Source organism: Carettochelys insculpta, chromosome 18, assembly GCF_033958435.1.
Source record: "Carettochelys insculpta isolate YL-2023 chromosome 18, ASM3395843v1, whole genome shotgun sequence".
Lineage (NCBI taxonomy): Eukaryota > Metazoa > Chordata > Testudines > Carettochelyidae > Carettochelys > Carettochelys insculpta.
In genome coordinates this window covers 1,568,398-1,581,591 of record NC_134154.1, presented here as the reverse complement: position 1 = coordinate 1,581,591, position 13,194 = coordinate 1,568,398, and the positions used below count along the sequence as shown (strand labels likewise).

The window sequence follows — 13,194 nt, the reverse complement described above, 5'->3', positions numbered from 1 at the left end:
ACCTTCACACTTACGCTTCCCCCCTCTGCCTGGGGCACCCCAAGTTCTACCAGCTGGGGGCAGCTTAAGACCTGACCATGGATCCCCAGTCCCCATTAATCTTTAACAGCAGCAGTCCACACAGCCTGGCAAGGTCAGAGCCCTGACTGCTTGACTCAGCCTGGGGAGGGAGGTCAGTCCGGGCAGTGCACTTACCGTTCTGGGGGCCACATAGGATCCTGACAGAGTGCCTACTCCACCAGCCAGCTCAAAGAGGTCTCCTAAGCCACTGCTGAGGGGTGGCCCGAGGGTTGCAGGCATCACGGCACTGGGAGCTGCAAAGCTGCTGCCACCCATCTGCAGGGAACAAGGAAGCCAGTTACTCTGGGCACCAGGGAAGAAAGGAGAGAAGTGGGAGGGTGCAAAACGTGACAGACTGATTAACGGGCAAGGTGCACACTCACTGCAGGGCTGCCGCCTACATCACTCCTCAGCTGCAAAGAGACAAGAAACAGGAACATCACTGAGAGCAGAGGCCAGGCCAGCTGGGGATCTCCACACCCCCAGCCAGGGAACATTTCACTTGCCACCCTTTAGAAACCCCACATGGGGAGGGGGGGTGTCAGTGGCTGTTCCAAGTCTGCTTCGCAGGCCCCAGAGTCATTGGGACACGTGTTAGTTCACGGTCTGCTTCAGAACTGCTCCTTTTGCCAACATCTAACATGTTAAGCGTCACACACACTGACCGAGAGCAGAGACACGGACGGAGACAGCCAGAGACACCAAGAGCGTAGAGGAGATGGGGAGCTCGTTGGCACTACCTATCATGCGGAGTTTCTCTCCCCTCTGTGGCCCTGGAGGTGGGGTACTCGGTGCTGGAGCTGAGCCCCAGCAGGTAAGTTGGCTAATATTTGAGAGGGACGCCACTATAGACATGGGTCTGATTAGCCTGACCCAAGCTAACCTCATGGCATTTCTCCGTACCCCACTCTGGGTGCAACACTACTTCAGCCCCACCTGTTCTGTCTGTGCTACAGTGACAGGGAGAGGGGAGGACAAGGAATGCTGGCTGGATATGTTCCAGAGGGCTAGTAAAAGGCTGATCCATACCCCTTCCGACTCGTCCCCCATCTCCAAGCAGAAGCAGGCAAGGTGAAGAGAAGAGCCAGCCACATGCAGAGAGACAAGCCAGGAGAAAAGAGAGACAGAGACAGACAAAAGAGGGGGAGGGAGGGACAGAAGTTAGTCCATCTCCATTGTCACTCAGTACCATCAGACTCAGGACTTCAGGGGGTGGCGGCGAACCATTGAGTCCGCAGGTCCCCAGAGACCCAACCCCGGGACACCAACAGAGCCAGGGAGGTGCTATGGTGGCTGGGCTTGGAACCTGCACCTTGGGGGATACCACAGGCTTCTGGCAGCCTGCAGCACCTGTGGGCAGAGTCCTCCTCTGGTCTGTTCACAGGATACCCTACTAGACTGACCCCAACCCAGGACACCTGGCAGAAAGGTTGGACTTGTTACTCAGGCCAGACCTGCACCCCTTCCCCGGCCCCAGCAGAACACCCCTTATTTCACAGGTGACAGTTTTCAGCTCACAAACCTCCTGGGCCCTTCCTCTGACACCAAGGAGGGACTGCGCTGGCACCTGCTGGCTAGCGACAGAAGGGAGGTGAGCAGTCCTTGCGCCTGACCAGCAAGGGGCCTGGCGCTCAGGTGAAACTCTGGGCCCTAGCTGCCTTTTGCACCATGCCAGCGCTCCATTTTGACACCAGCCTGGCTCTCCAGCAACTCCCAGCCTGCTTCCGCAGGGTGCCCTGCCAACGCACCAACGCCCAGGCCAGTGATTTCCAGCCTTGCTGGGAAAGTGCCAGTTCAGAAACCAGACCCTCCTGGGCCCCCTGCTTCCCATGGGAGTGCTCAGCCCAAATCCCAGGCTCAGGATGTTAGGCACAGGTGCCACGTGGACCTGGATTCAGCAGGGTAATGACAATGGGACTGTACCACTAGCAGGATGCTCTACAGTGGTTTAGGTTATGAACACAGCTGGACAGAGGAGCACAGGTCAGCGAGGAACATACCTTGACTCCCCCCACTTCCCTATCCATTTGAAACCAGGCACACACCCCCATGACCTACCAGACTGTCCAAGCCACCACCAAGAAGGTCCACAGCCCCCAACTGCACAGAGGACGTAGCAACAGGAGGGCCACTCGCAGGGGGGCCCAGGTCAAGGTTCAGGAGGTCACCAAGGAGGTCACCCTGAGTTGGGATGACTGCTGGTTGTTCGGAAGGTGGGGCCCCCGACGGGGCTGCGTCAGGGCTCTCGGCACTTTCACTCCTGCAGAGGGAATCAGAGAAGTGAAGCCTGTGACACCCACAGGGAGAACCAGGTGACCTAACAGACACCAGGCCTGACTGTGGGAGGAAAAGGTTTCACCGAGAGCCTCTCCCAGCCAGAGACCACCCAAGAAGAGGGCTCGTAGTCCAGCATCATCACACCGAGCACACACACTTGTCTTCCACTCGCAAGCATGCTCTGAAGACTGGCTCCCAAGGGGGCTGCTCACTGCAATCTAGGCTGCCTTACCACTGCAGGGGGACCCGCGAGCCAGGCGCCAGAAGGCGCCTCCAAGATCTTCAGTGGCCTCTGCAGACCCTGCAAGGGGGACCAGGTGCTGCTGAGGATGTGGAGGGGTCACTCAGCTGTAGAATGAACTCCACAGTCAGGAAGGGGCTCAGCCTAAAGTGCTAGCAGCCTTCAGTTGACGAAAAAGCGGACGGAGACCCCGGGGGCAGCTAGAGATGCCAGGTACTCACGACCCTGTGCGGGGAGGCAAGCTCTTGTGTACGCTGCCTCGGCTCCCCTCCACGAAGGCGCTGGGCGGCTTATGGTAGACAGAAGCCAGCGTGCCAATGTAACAGATCAGCTCATCCAGCAGGGTCGGCTCAATCAGGTCCGTCTCCTCTGAGATGAGCGGCTTTTCCGCCAGCACCACCTCCTTGGCGGCCACGGGGTCAGTGGAGAGCAGGCGCCAGTAGATGTAGCCACGGTCCCGCAGGTCCGGGTTGTCCGAGTCCTTTGGGAAAAGCAGAGGAATAGAGCAATTCCTGGACTAGCTGAATCTAGCACGGGGAGGGGGTCTGGACTCCTCCCCACTGACTGAGGGGACAGTGTTACCAGGGGCTCTCCAGGGCCCTAACACAAATCCCGCTGCAGGGGTTTGGCAAGGGAACCAGGGAGGGACACAAACCAGAATCAAGGTTACTGCACCGGCCAGCCAGATGCACACAGCAACGCAGGAGTGCTTGTGTGCGTGTTCTTTAGCAGGGAAAGGACAGGGGATGGAGGAAGACAGGCAGAGACGCTCCAGCTCACCCCAATCCTCTGCAGGCTGGGGAGTAAGGCTGCAGCAGAGCACAAAGTGACCTCAGGAGGAGAGCGAAGTGGGAAGGAAGTTTATTCTACGACAGATTTAGCATGAGTGATTGCCCCCAAAGCACTTACCTGCCTGTAGAGGGGCGTCTAGGACTGTGGTTCCCAACCGTTTCACTAGTGCGGAGCCCCACACGCGCCCTCCCCCAAAGCCAGGTCTAGCTGCTACGTACACATCACGCGACAAAAGGAAACCACAACATCGGTTCTCAGACAGCCAGTGACAGCAGTATTGAAGGGATTTCATTTATTTAAAACTTATTTTCTATGATCATTTTTATTCCCAATTCTTTTCACAGACCCCCTGCAGCACCCTCAGACCCCAGCTTGCAAATCACTGATCTAGGCTAACCCCACTACACATGTAAAGCCCCCGAGAACGATCCGCGCCGAGACATGCGTGTTGTAGTAGCACCAGACAGCAAGGCTGCACAGCACTTAGCACTGCCTGCTTGGAGTCCACCCTAGGGGACCGTCTACACTGGCAAGCAAGTGGCCCCCTGAGGGAGCCAAAGCACTCGCTGCTGCCCACTCAGAGCTACCACACCACCACCTTCCCTTCAAAGGCAGCGATTCGCTCGGAAAGACAGGACCTCTCCCACTCCTGCTGAAGGAGCACTTCATCCTCAGAGCCAGACAGACCCTGCCACTCTCAGCGGCTCCCCTCCAGCAGCCCACAAAGCTCTAGCGTCCAACTCAGCATCAGTCGTGCAGAGGGGGTGGCTCCCAGGGCAGTCTGATCAAAGGCTTACAGCTTTGGGGCAACAGAGGCTCAACTCAAAGAGAACAGGGGAGGGGAGGGAGTCATTGCTGTAGCACCAGCCCAGGTAAATTCGTTACTGCTACCTCACAGCCACAGCCCGTGGTTCGGGAGTACAGTCCAATGGCCTCACACCCCGAGATTGAGACCAGCTGCTGGAGGGACAGCCTTGGCCAAGCAGCGCTGGGAAGTAGGGCTCCCCAGACCCCAATGGGCAGCTCAGAGATCATGGTTGGAAGAGACCTCAGGAGGTCACCCACTCCAACACCCCGCTCAAAGCAGGGCCAATCCCAGTTAAAGCATCGCAGCCAGGACTAAGCCCCAGCTTGGCAAAACCTCCAAGGAGGGAGATTCCACTACGGATCTCCCAGCATGTTGGTACCAGGACAATATTTGACCAAATGGTCCCATGCAATAGGCACATGGCTGTTCCACTGCTCTCAGCAGCCCCAGGACCTGGCAGCAGATCACCTGCTCCCTAGAGTGATCTGCACCAGCCTCAACCACTTCTAGCACACAGCTGAAGGTCTGGCTGGCCCCTCAGTCTAGTCCTCTTAACATTAGCCCCTCTCCAGTCTGCAGAGGGACAGGCCACGCCATTCCCCTTCCTGACACAGCCAGCCCCACACTGCCAGGAAGGCTACCAGAAAGCAGGCAGTGGGCAAAGACCAGAAAGCACACTGCCCCTCTCTCATGGGCGGGGCTGGTTACACACCTGAGTAGCGAGGCTCAGCACCTGTTGCACCAGCTCCTGGGTCTCAGTGGGCTTCTTTAGGAAAAGCTTCACGATGGCAGTCAGCAGCTGCAACTGGACCTGTACAGCACAGGCGAGAGAGAGTTAGGAAGCAGGCAGATCGTGGGTGGCATGTCCACATCAGGTCATCAGTTACATGTCTCCCACCAGCAAATGCAACTCCCAGCGTGCATGGACACAAGCCTGTGCCAGCCGAACACACCAGCCCAGGATGGCCAATGAGAAGTGGGGGATGCTTCAGACCACCCTCAGCCCACAGGCCAGGCACACAGCTCCCTTCAACCACTTGCTTGTGCTCAGCCCTGCTAAGGCCCGCAAGCTCCAAGGGCTCAAGTCACAGGTTAAGTTCAAATAGAGGACTGGGGTGAGATTCTAAAGCCTGCGTCTGCAGGTAAGGCTAGAGGAGCTGAACAGTCTCACCTGCCTTTAAAAAAAAGGAAGCTGAGCTGCATGCACATGAGGAGAGTCACGGTCTCCTATCCCCCCCTCACTCTGAAGTGTCAATGCACAAACTTTATCAGGCTATTTTACGCTTTTCTTTAAAATAGGCTCTTCTCCAGGCTCCTGCATCGTGTCAGCATCCAAGCACCTTATAAACACAAACAGACTTATCCTTCCCTGCCAGCGTGTTGCAGGGAGCTATTACCCCCATTTCACAAATGGACAATGGATGCAGAGGGATTAAATGACTTGTCCAAGGTCTTACAGGAGAGCAGTATCAGAGGCGTGGCCATGTTGGTCTGTATCTCCAAAAACAACAAGAAACCCTGGGGCACCCAACAGACTAACAGATATTCTGGAGCATAAGCATCTGAGGAAGTGGGTCTTTGCTCACAAAGGCTTATGCACCAAAATACCTGTTAGTCTATACGTCGTCACGTCACAGGAGAGAGGTACAGAATCTAAACTCCCAGGCACAGTTAGTTGTCTTAACTCCAAAACAATCCCACAAGCTCACTTTGTGTGTTCTCAGACTAGGGGCAGAATTGAGAGCTACACCCAGTGTTTCAGTGGTGTTGCTATGGTACACCAAGGCCAAGCAGAAGTGACTAGGGGTGTGTCCTGATCTCAGACCTGACTGAGATGCCACCACATGGACGTAAGGGGCAGAAGATGTGTTCGGGACCAACCCATGATGTGAAACATTTAGGGAAAGGAAGATGTAATTACATTGCTGAGCCTAGCACAGCAAACAAGCTAAAAATCACATCTCTGCTTGCTGGCTATGTCTCCGGCAAATGAGCAGCACAAACACACACTCATGCAGGGACTCTGCAAGGATACCAAGCACTGTGCAGGGTAGGGGACAGAGGAGCTCTAGAGATCAGAGACCTCCCGTCCTCCAGAGAACAGGCCCAGCACGAGCGGCAGCAGTGCAAGCTTCCCCCAGGCTGGCCCTGCCAAGGGATTTCACAAACCAGCTCTTGGACATGGCTCTCTGGGGAAAGAGCAGCTTGGGAGCCAGGTCTGTCCATGAAGGAGAAGCAGTGACCTAGAGAGGAGATGCCCTGTGACCCATGATTGGCACTTCAAGCCACCCTCTCCCAGTCCTGCCCATCACCTGGGTGCTCTCATCATGGAAGCCCTCCAGAAAGCTCTCCAGCAGCTCGTCCGCATTGTCGATCCGCTCCGCATATTCTCCCACGATCCAAATCATAGCGGCTCGGGCTTCGGGCTCGTCAAGGGAGTCCAGGTTCTCACACAGGGTGGCAATCACGCTCTCATACCTTCTCAGCAGCAGACACGGAGGTGAGCAACAGGAAGGGAACCAGACAAACTCAAAGCCCCCCGCCCAGGAGTGTCTTTACAACGTGTGACCCGGCTAACGGTGCTTAGCGTCGTGTCCCTCGACCCCATCCCTGTTCTGGGCTGCTTTCCAGTAGAGAGGCAGCAGCTGGAAGTCCGAGGTACAGCCCACGCCCTACGGCATGAACTGGGCTTGATGAGAGTTTTGAGATCAACCCTCCTGGCATGACTCTGCACCAACACACAGCCCGCCCCTCAGAGCGGCAGGAAGGCAATCAGACCTGAGTCAGGCCTGTTCCACAGCCAGGGCCCTACAGGCCCTTGCTACTGGGTTTTCAGTCCTTGAGACAATGGCTGCGACTGAAAGTGGAAGGACGGGAGGACTGAGCCCAAAATCAGACATCGTACAGTATGGAGTCTGCTGCAAGCCCTAGGTGCCATCTGCTTCAGCCCCTCCTCGCTTTTCCAGAGGGCACAGGCCTGGGACCGCCAGTCTTTCTAGATCAGACTCGCGAGCAACTGCCCCACACAACTGTTCTGTTTGTGAGCATCCCTGATTCCCTGCGACTTACCCCTCCCTGCTATGTTAAGACAAGGGGGAATAGGACTCCAGCACATGCCACAAGGACCCTAACTCCCCTTCCCAAAGGGTGCATCTCATTGGAGAGTCTTGTGTCACCTGGCCCTGTTCCCTCACATCTATGCATGTTGCCACATATTAGCATCAGAGACAGTCCTAAGGAGAGGTCAGAGCCACTGAACACGGTAACGCATGGCTCCAAAAAATCACTTCACATGTCTTGCCCGGTAACCTGCTCTCTCCTCTTGGGGCTCCAGCCCATCTGTGGGTCTAGAGGCTCAGAGCCCTGTCTGGCTGCCCTGGACCCCAACTTCACACTCAGATGCCACCCCTGCTTCAAGCACAGTCTGCTCCCAGCTAGGGACTCAGTCACAAACACAGCCAGCCTCACAGGTAACTGACAGCTGCCCACGTCTTAGTGTTGTGCAAACGCCGGACCTCATGTGTCCGCCCGAGGGCGCTGGGAAAGAGTGCACGACTGGCACGTATCAGGTTCCTAGTGGCTCCACTTTCACAAATGAAGCCAACAGAACTCGAGCACATGCTGGCTGTTTCCCTACACAGGGTACTTAAACTGGGGCAGGAGCAGAAAGCTCTCCATGGGCCTGCTAGACTGAGCTGCAAGAGCACATTAGCAAGCCCGGCCCAGCCTGCATCCTCCGCAGCTCCCACGTGTCGGCAGAGGGCGCTCACATACTTGTTGGGGTACTTGCGGAAGATGTCTTTGATGACCACAATGGCTTCCTGCACCACGTAGTTGACTTTGGTCTGAATGAGGTCGAGCAGCGTGCTGACGCAGCGCTCCGCCGATTGCTGTGTGGAGAACAGAGGGACAGCTGGAACCAACAATCCCCCCAGGGAGCCCTGCAGCCTCTGACGCTTCTCCAGAGGGGGCAAGAAGGGTTCCGGCAGCAAGGCAGCATTCTGGGCCCTGCACGCGCAGACGCCTGGATCCCCCCAGCCACTCCTGTGCACACTGGAGGAGCTTCAGCTGTGCGCTGTGCACACACCAGGAGCTCCTTGCAGGCCCCAGCCCATCCACAAGCTGCATGGGGCCACCCGCCGGCCCTTGCAGAAACTCCCTGTTGCCCGGGGTCACACGCCATCCCATCCTCCGCTCAGTAGGGATCCCAAGCTTGCCCCCATTTCTCCTTTCTGTCCATGCTATAGCTCAGCTCTCCCACTTCCCTTCTGCAGCTCTCAGCTCCCCTCCCCGCAGCGCCCCATGACACCGACAGGAAGGAGGTGATGGCGGTATCATTAGAAGGTGTCTTGTACAGAAGTGTGCTGTGCTGACGGTCATTGGAAAAGTTAGTTTGCAGCACACGATGGGCCTATTGGCGGGCATGTATCATTTTGTATCTGGAGTCATGAATATTGACCATGCACCTGTCTGACAACTGGGCCTGCTCCCGGGTAGTTCCTACAAGTTCGGTCACATCCAGTCTAGCCAGCACATTGCGAATGGGCTATTCATGGCAATGGCCAAGGCTCCTTCCAACCTTTCCCATCCACGTGTGGGGACAGGGGTTGCCACATAGTCCTCTCCACGATGAGGGATGAGAGCAAGGGACAGAGTGGGTAAACTTGCCCCGGTCAGGATCTGACCAGGGGCTCTTGGCTCCTAGGACAGAGGAGCTGATGCTCCGTTGGTGAGGGCTGATGAAAGTGTGCACATAACCACCACTGAGCGTCCCTGCCTAGGCAAGAGTTTGAGGTCTGCAGCTTGTCACAACACCACGGTGAGCGAGACAAGTCTCAGTGGTACCCGGTTCAGGACGCATCCCGGAAAGTTACATTACAATTTCCCAGCCTGGATGAACTCCCTTTTTTGGTGCAGAGCTTTGCTCCTCACATTCACAGCACTAGGGCCACACCCCTGCAGCCTCGTCCCTGTTCTGTTAAAATCCACAACATAAAGGAGCATTCGATGAGATACAGCACTCCCAAGTTCACACACCAGATACATTCTCCAGCCACATTATGTGGAGCACTATGCTAACGACCAAACAAACAGTGCATGTCCTGGTTACTAGCAGACACACACACTTTAAGAGGTGCCTTATCTTTGGAGAAAGACAATACTAATCTTTCCTTAATCTCGCTTTTAAGCACAATATTTAAGCCTGAGCCACACGACATGTTGCCTGGATGCAGCACTTACTAATCAATAACGTAGCCTGCTCATTTCTCCTGTTTCTGTGCCAGTAGAGGCTTCCTGGCCTGACTACCATAATCACCATGGAAGACTGAAGCCTGCCAGACATCTATGTTAAAGGCAAAGGCTGGGAGTCCATTAATACTCTATCTGAGGTAAGCAATGAGAGGTCAGTTACCATTTTCTCAAAGGCCAAGCACAAAGGGAAAAAGTTCAAACAAACAGCAGAGCCGAATACTGCATGAGGTAAGAATCCCAGCTCAGCTGCACAACCGTGTGATTTGTGTAGCGAGAGCTCCAAACAGGGCTGCCTAGGTTGTCTCACAGATTCACACCCCCATGGGGGATAGAGAAAGGAAAGCTGAATTACCCCGTCAGGCCTCGTTTAACAACTTATTTCCAACACAGCCGGGTTACTATAGCTGAGTTGCTGCTCTAATTTGCTATAGAGTATTTGGCATTTACACACATGATTTAACATCTGTCAAATCCTATTCACTCTGAACTGGACTATAAACAGGTGGCTTGGAGCCAACAAAACCATGGGGAAGGGCTTGAATTTCTTGTGAAGCCGACAGCCCCTGCTCCCCCACCCTCCAAAAAGCCGCTTCTCCTTGTCACGCTGGCCACCGCATCCTGCCACGCACCTCAACCTTGATGGCGCAGCGGCCGATGGCTCGGACTGCCTTCCTCACAAAGTCCACATCCACTTCTGTCGCGTACTCCTTCAGCTCAGCTAGCACCTGTGGGCAGGCAGAGGGGTCAGCCCCAGGCCCTCGGGGGAGTCACAGGAACAGATGCTTCTGTGCTTTGGCAGTACTGGGCCAGGGTTCCCTCCCCCCACCGCCCCAGTTGTACCCAGCTGAAGGGTGGCCGTGGAGAACCGCTGCCCTACCCAGCAGGCACAAAGCAGGCTGGCTCCCCTGGGCAGGAGGGCTGACCTGAGCAATGTTGGCCTGAGAAGCCAGGCGGATCATGATGTCCAGCTTCTCCAGTTTCACGTAGATGGGGTCATTGTACTTCACAAAAAACACCTTCATCTCATGCTTCAGGATTTCAGGCCTGGGGGAGAGAGCGGCGTTAGCGACACTCATTGGCTCCATTTTATCATGTGGGGAACCAGCGAAGAGCCATTCTAAAACCCAGGACCGACTGCCCTGCCCTCCCCGCTAGCACCGAGGACATTAGAAGTGTCCCTGCAACGTGGCTGCTTCCCAACCCTCAAAGCCTTGTGCCGAGGTGAATGGGGAGCGACTCGACCAAGTCAGCCATGCGCAGCTCCTCTTCACCATTCCCAGAGCCTTGCAAGTCTCCAGGCGCACACCCAGCTTGGACGAGAGCACAGGGCATTCTTCTTTCAGGTCCAACGGCCTGCGTCTGGCAGTGGCAGTACCCGACGCGCTCCGAGACCAGTCACCCCCACCCACTTCTCCTTCCCAAGGCAGCGAGGGAGGCAGGAGGACTGGAGCGGACACAAGTAAGCTCCCAAAGACAAATGCAAACAGCTCATCTGGACTCTCCCTTAGCCACTGCTGGACAGAACTCTCCCCCTAGATACAGTTTACAGGGGCTTTATCACCTTGTCGAACTTGTAAGGCAGACATTATCTGCACATCTGTAGCCTGTAACCCCTCCCAGACAGATCGGTCTTACAAGTTGCATGAAGCAGGAAAGAGCCCTTTTAGAGCTTCCTTCATCTGAAAAGGAACAGCTGCCTTTTAACGAGTGACAAAAACCATTTCTCCAAAGTCATTAGACACCTCTGCCGCTACAACCAAAACCGTACAGTTGTAGCGCGTACAGCGCAGTGTGAGAAGGAGACCGAGCCAGCACTTCAGCTGGAGAGTGACGCTTGTGTCCCAAGGTACACCTACACTGCAGTCACAGGACATGTGTCACTAGAGCTTGTTTAGCGCTACCGGCTCTAGCTCCGATCTAGCTAATGCAGCTACCCAAGCAGCGACTCCCTGCCAATGGCGCTTTAGCGCTGCCCTGAAATAGCTCAGTCAGGGCTCAAGTACGTTCCCAGGGCTGCAACGGTGCCCTGTGACAGCAGTGCAGCCAGACCCTTCACTTCTAGTCCATTTAATTTCTTGAGTCACAGCTCCTTGGGGAATCCAGCACTACAGAGGAAGAGGCAGAATTCTACTGGGCTGTACCAACACTTCCACCCACTCGGGGTGCCAGAGCTCAAGTTTATCACAGCAGGGCTAGGCCTCAACAGTCCCTTCTGCTGCACGTCTTACAAAGCAGATTGCATTCATGGCGTTAGCTTCCCAGGTGGCTAAGGCCCCACTGCCGAGATGTGGGCAGGAAGAGGGGAGAGCAGACATGGCATGGAGGAGCTGATGAGGCCTCTCTACGCATTGGCATCAGAGGGGGCATCTCACCTCTTCTGCACGATGAGGTTGATGTTGCGGAGAGCCACATACTGCAGCTCTGGTTCTGCAGAGAGCAGCGTGACCAGAGGAGGAGCCAATTTCTTCAGCAGGGTGCCATAATAATCCAGGTCCTTTGATAGCATCTCCATGAACTTCATCAGCACTTTCACCGCTGACAGGACCACGGCGGAGTTGGCATGGGACAGACGGGGAGTCACCCTCTCGCAGATGCTGGAAGGGGTGCGGGGAGAAGAGAGAAAGAAAAGCAAAGAAAGCCACTGGAGACAAAGGAACACTTAAGGCAAAGCATTGCTAGCACCCCCATTACATACCCGGACCAGCTCTCACTAGGGACTGCTTGCAACCCTCTTCGTGCTCTGCTGCTTGGAAAGTAGTCTAGGCTTACAGGACAGCAGGGCGGGGGGGGGGGGAGACGGGGAGACTCAACTGTGGATCAGAGAGTCCCAACCTTGGGTCTCATCAGCTGGCAGTGAAGTATCTTATGTCACTTCTGAGCCACCACCTGGAGGTGACCTAGAAGCCAGAACAGGCTCAGGAGGAAGCAGAGTGTGTCTCTGACAGAAGAGACCAGCACAGCAATGGATACCTCAGATGCAGAGCCGGAAGGGAGACGCCCCAGGGCGCTAGCAAAGTTTGCTCCTTGCACTAGCTAGGGTATAAAACTAGAGAGCTGTTTGGTGGCGGCCTGTACAGGCTACTCATCTAAAGTATCAGACATCCAATGTAGATGACAAGGCATTGGCCGATCAGCCTGATTTCTGCGTCCCTAAGGTCCAGATGACCCAGCAACCCAGAAGTGGGGATGACAGGCCCTTCCCTCTCACCTCTGGGTCTCCTAACAGTGGCCTCTGCATCTCTCCTCTCTTCCTTGCAGTACCTTACCTCTGGGCCTCCCGGTCATCCTTGGGCATGTAGTTCGCCAGACAGTCCAGGATAAAGATCTGGCCCCATTCGGTGCACTCGTTCAGTGCCGTCAGCAGCTTGTTAATGGACTGTGGATTCAGGTCCAGCAGATTACTGCTGGGGTGAGATTCTGCTATTTCCGAAAGGGCTGCCACGGCATTAGCCACCACCTGAGAGAAGATATGGGGCAATTAACCGCCAGGCCCCACCTCCAACTCAGTCACATATGAGCCAGGAGGCAGTGTTGCTTAAGGGAGAGCAGATTTTGACATCCAAATCCCCATGTACTATTTCTGGCTCTGCCAGCAACCACATGGGTTACTGTGAACCATCTCCATGCCCGAGTGCCTCCTCCTGCAAGCCAAGGCTCAGCCTTCCTCCAACGCAGGGCGGTCACCTCAGCAAAGCTGAGCTGTACAGCATTACTGCGGCTTGGAATGAGCACCCACGGCTGCTGGCGCACTGTGTCAGAGCAG

General features: G+C 55.6%; 1 protein-coding gene across 3 annotated transcripts in view; it reads right to left on the bottom strand.

The window, feature by feature from the left end:
• Positions 1–13,194, bottom strand: part of AP1B1 (adaptor related protein complex 1 subunit beta 1) — a 47,253-nt gene that overhangs the window by 10,677 nt on the left and 23,382 nt on the right. The window contains exons 6-17 of one of the 3 annotated variants that reach the window (XM_075013146.1): positions 12,698–12,888; positions 11,804–12,025; positions 10,355–10,475; positions 10,061–10,156; positions 7,953–8,068; positions 6,491–6,656; positions 4,891–4,989; positions 2,800–3,059; positions 2,119–2,320; positions 1,090–1,110; positions 444–473; positions 196–336 (exon numbers count right to left, since the gene is read on the bottom strand). In XM_075013146.1, the coding sequence (XP_074869247.1) occupies positions 196–336; positions 444–473; positions 1,090–1,110; positions 2,119–2,320; positions 2,800–3,059; positions 4,891–4,989; positions 6,491–6,656; positions 7,953–8,068; positions 10,061–10,156; positions 10,355–10,475; positions 11,804–12,025; positions 12,698–12,888 (1,665 nt within the window). The remainder of the gene's footprint in view (positions 1–195; positions 337–443; positions 474–1,089; positions 1,111–2,118; positions 2,321–2,799; positions 3,060–4,890; positions 4,990–6,490; positions 6,657–7,952; positions 8,069–10,060; positions 10,157–10,354; positions 10,476–11,803; positions 12,026–12,697; positions 12,889–13,194) is intronic. The other 2 variants (XM_075013147.1, XM_075013148.1) reach the window with 2 other exon arrangements.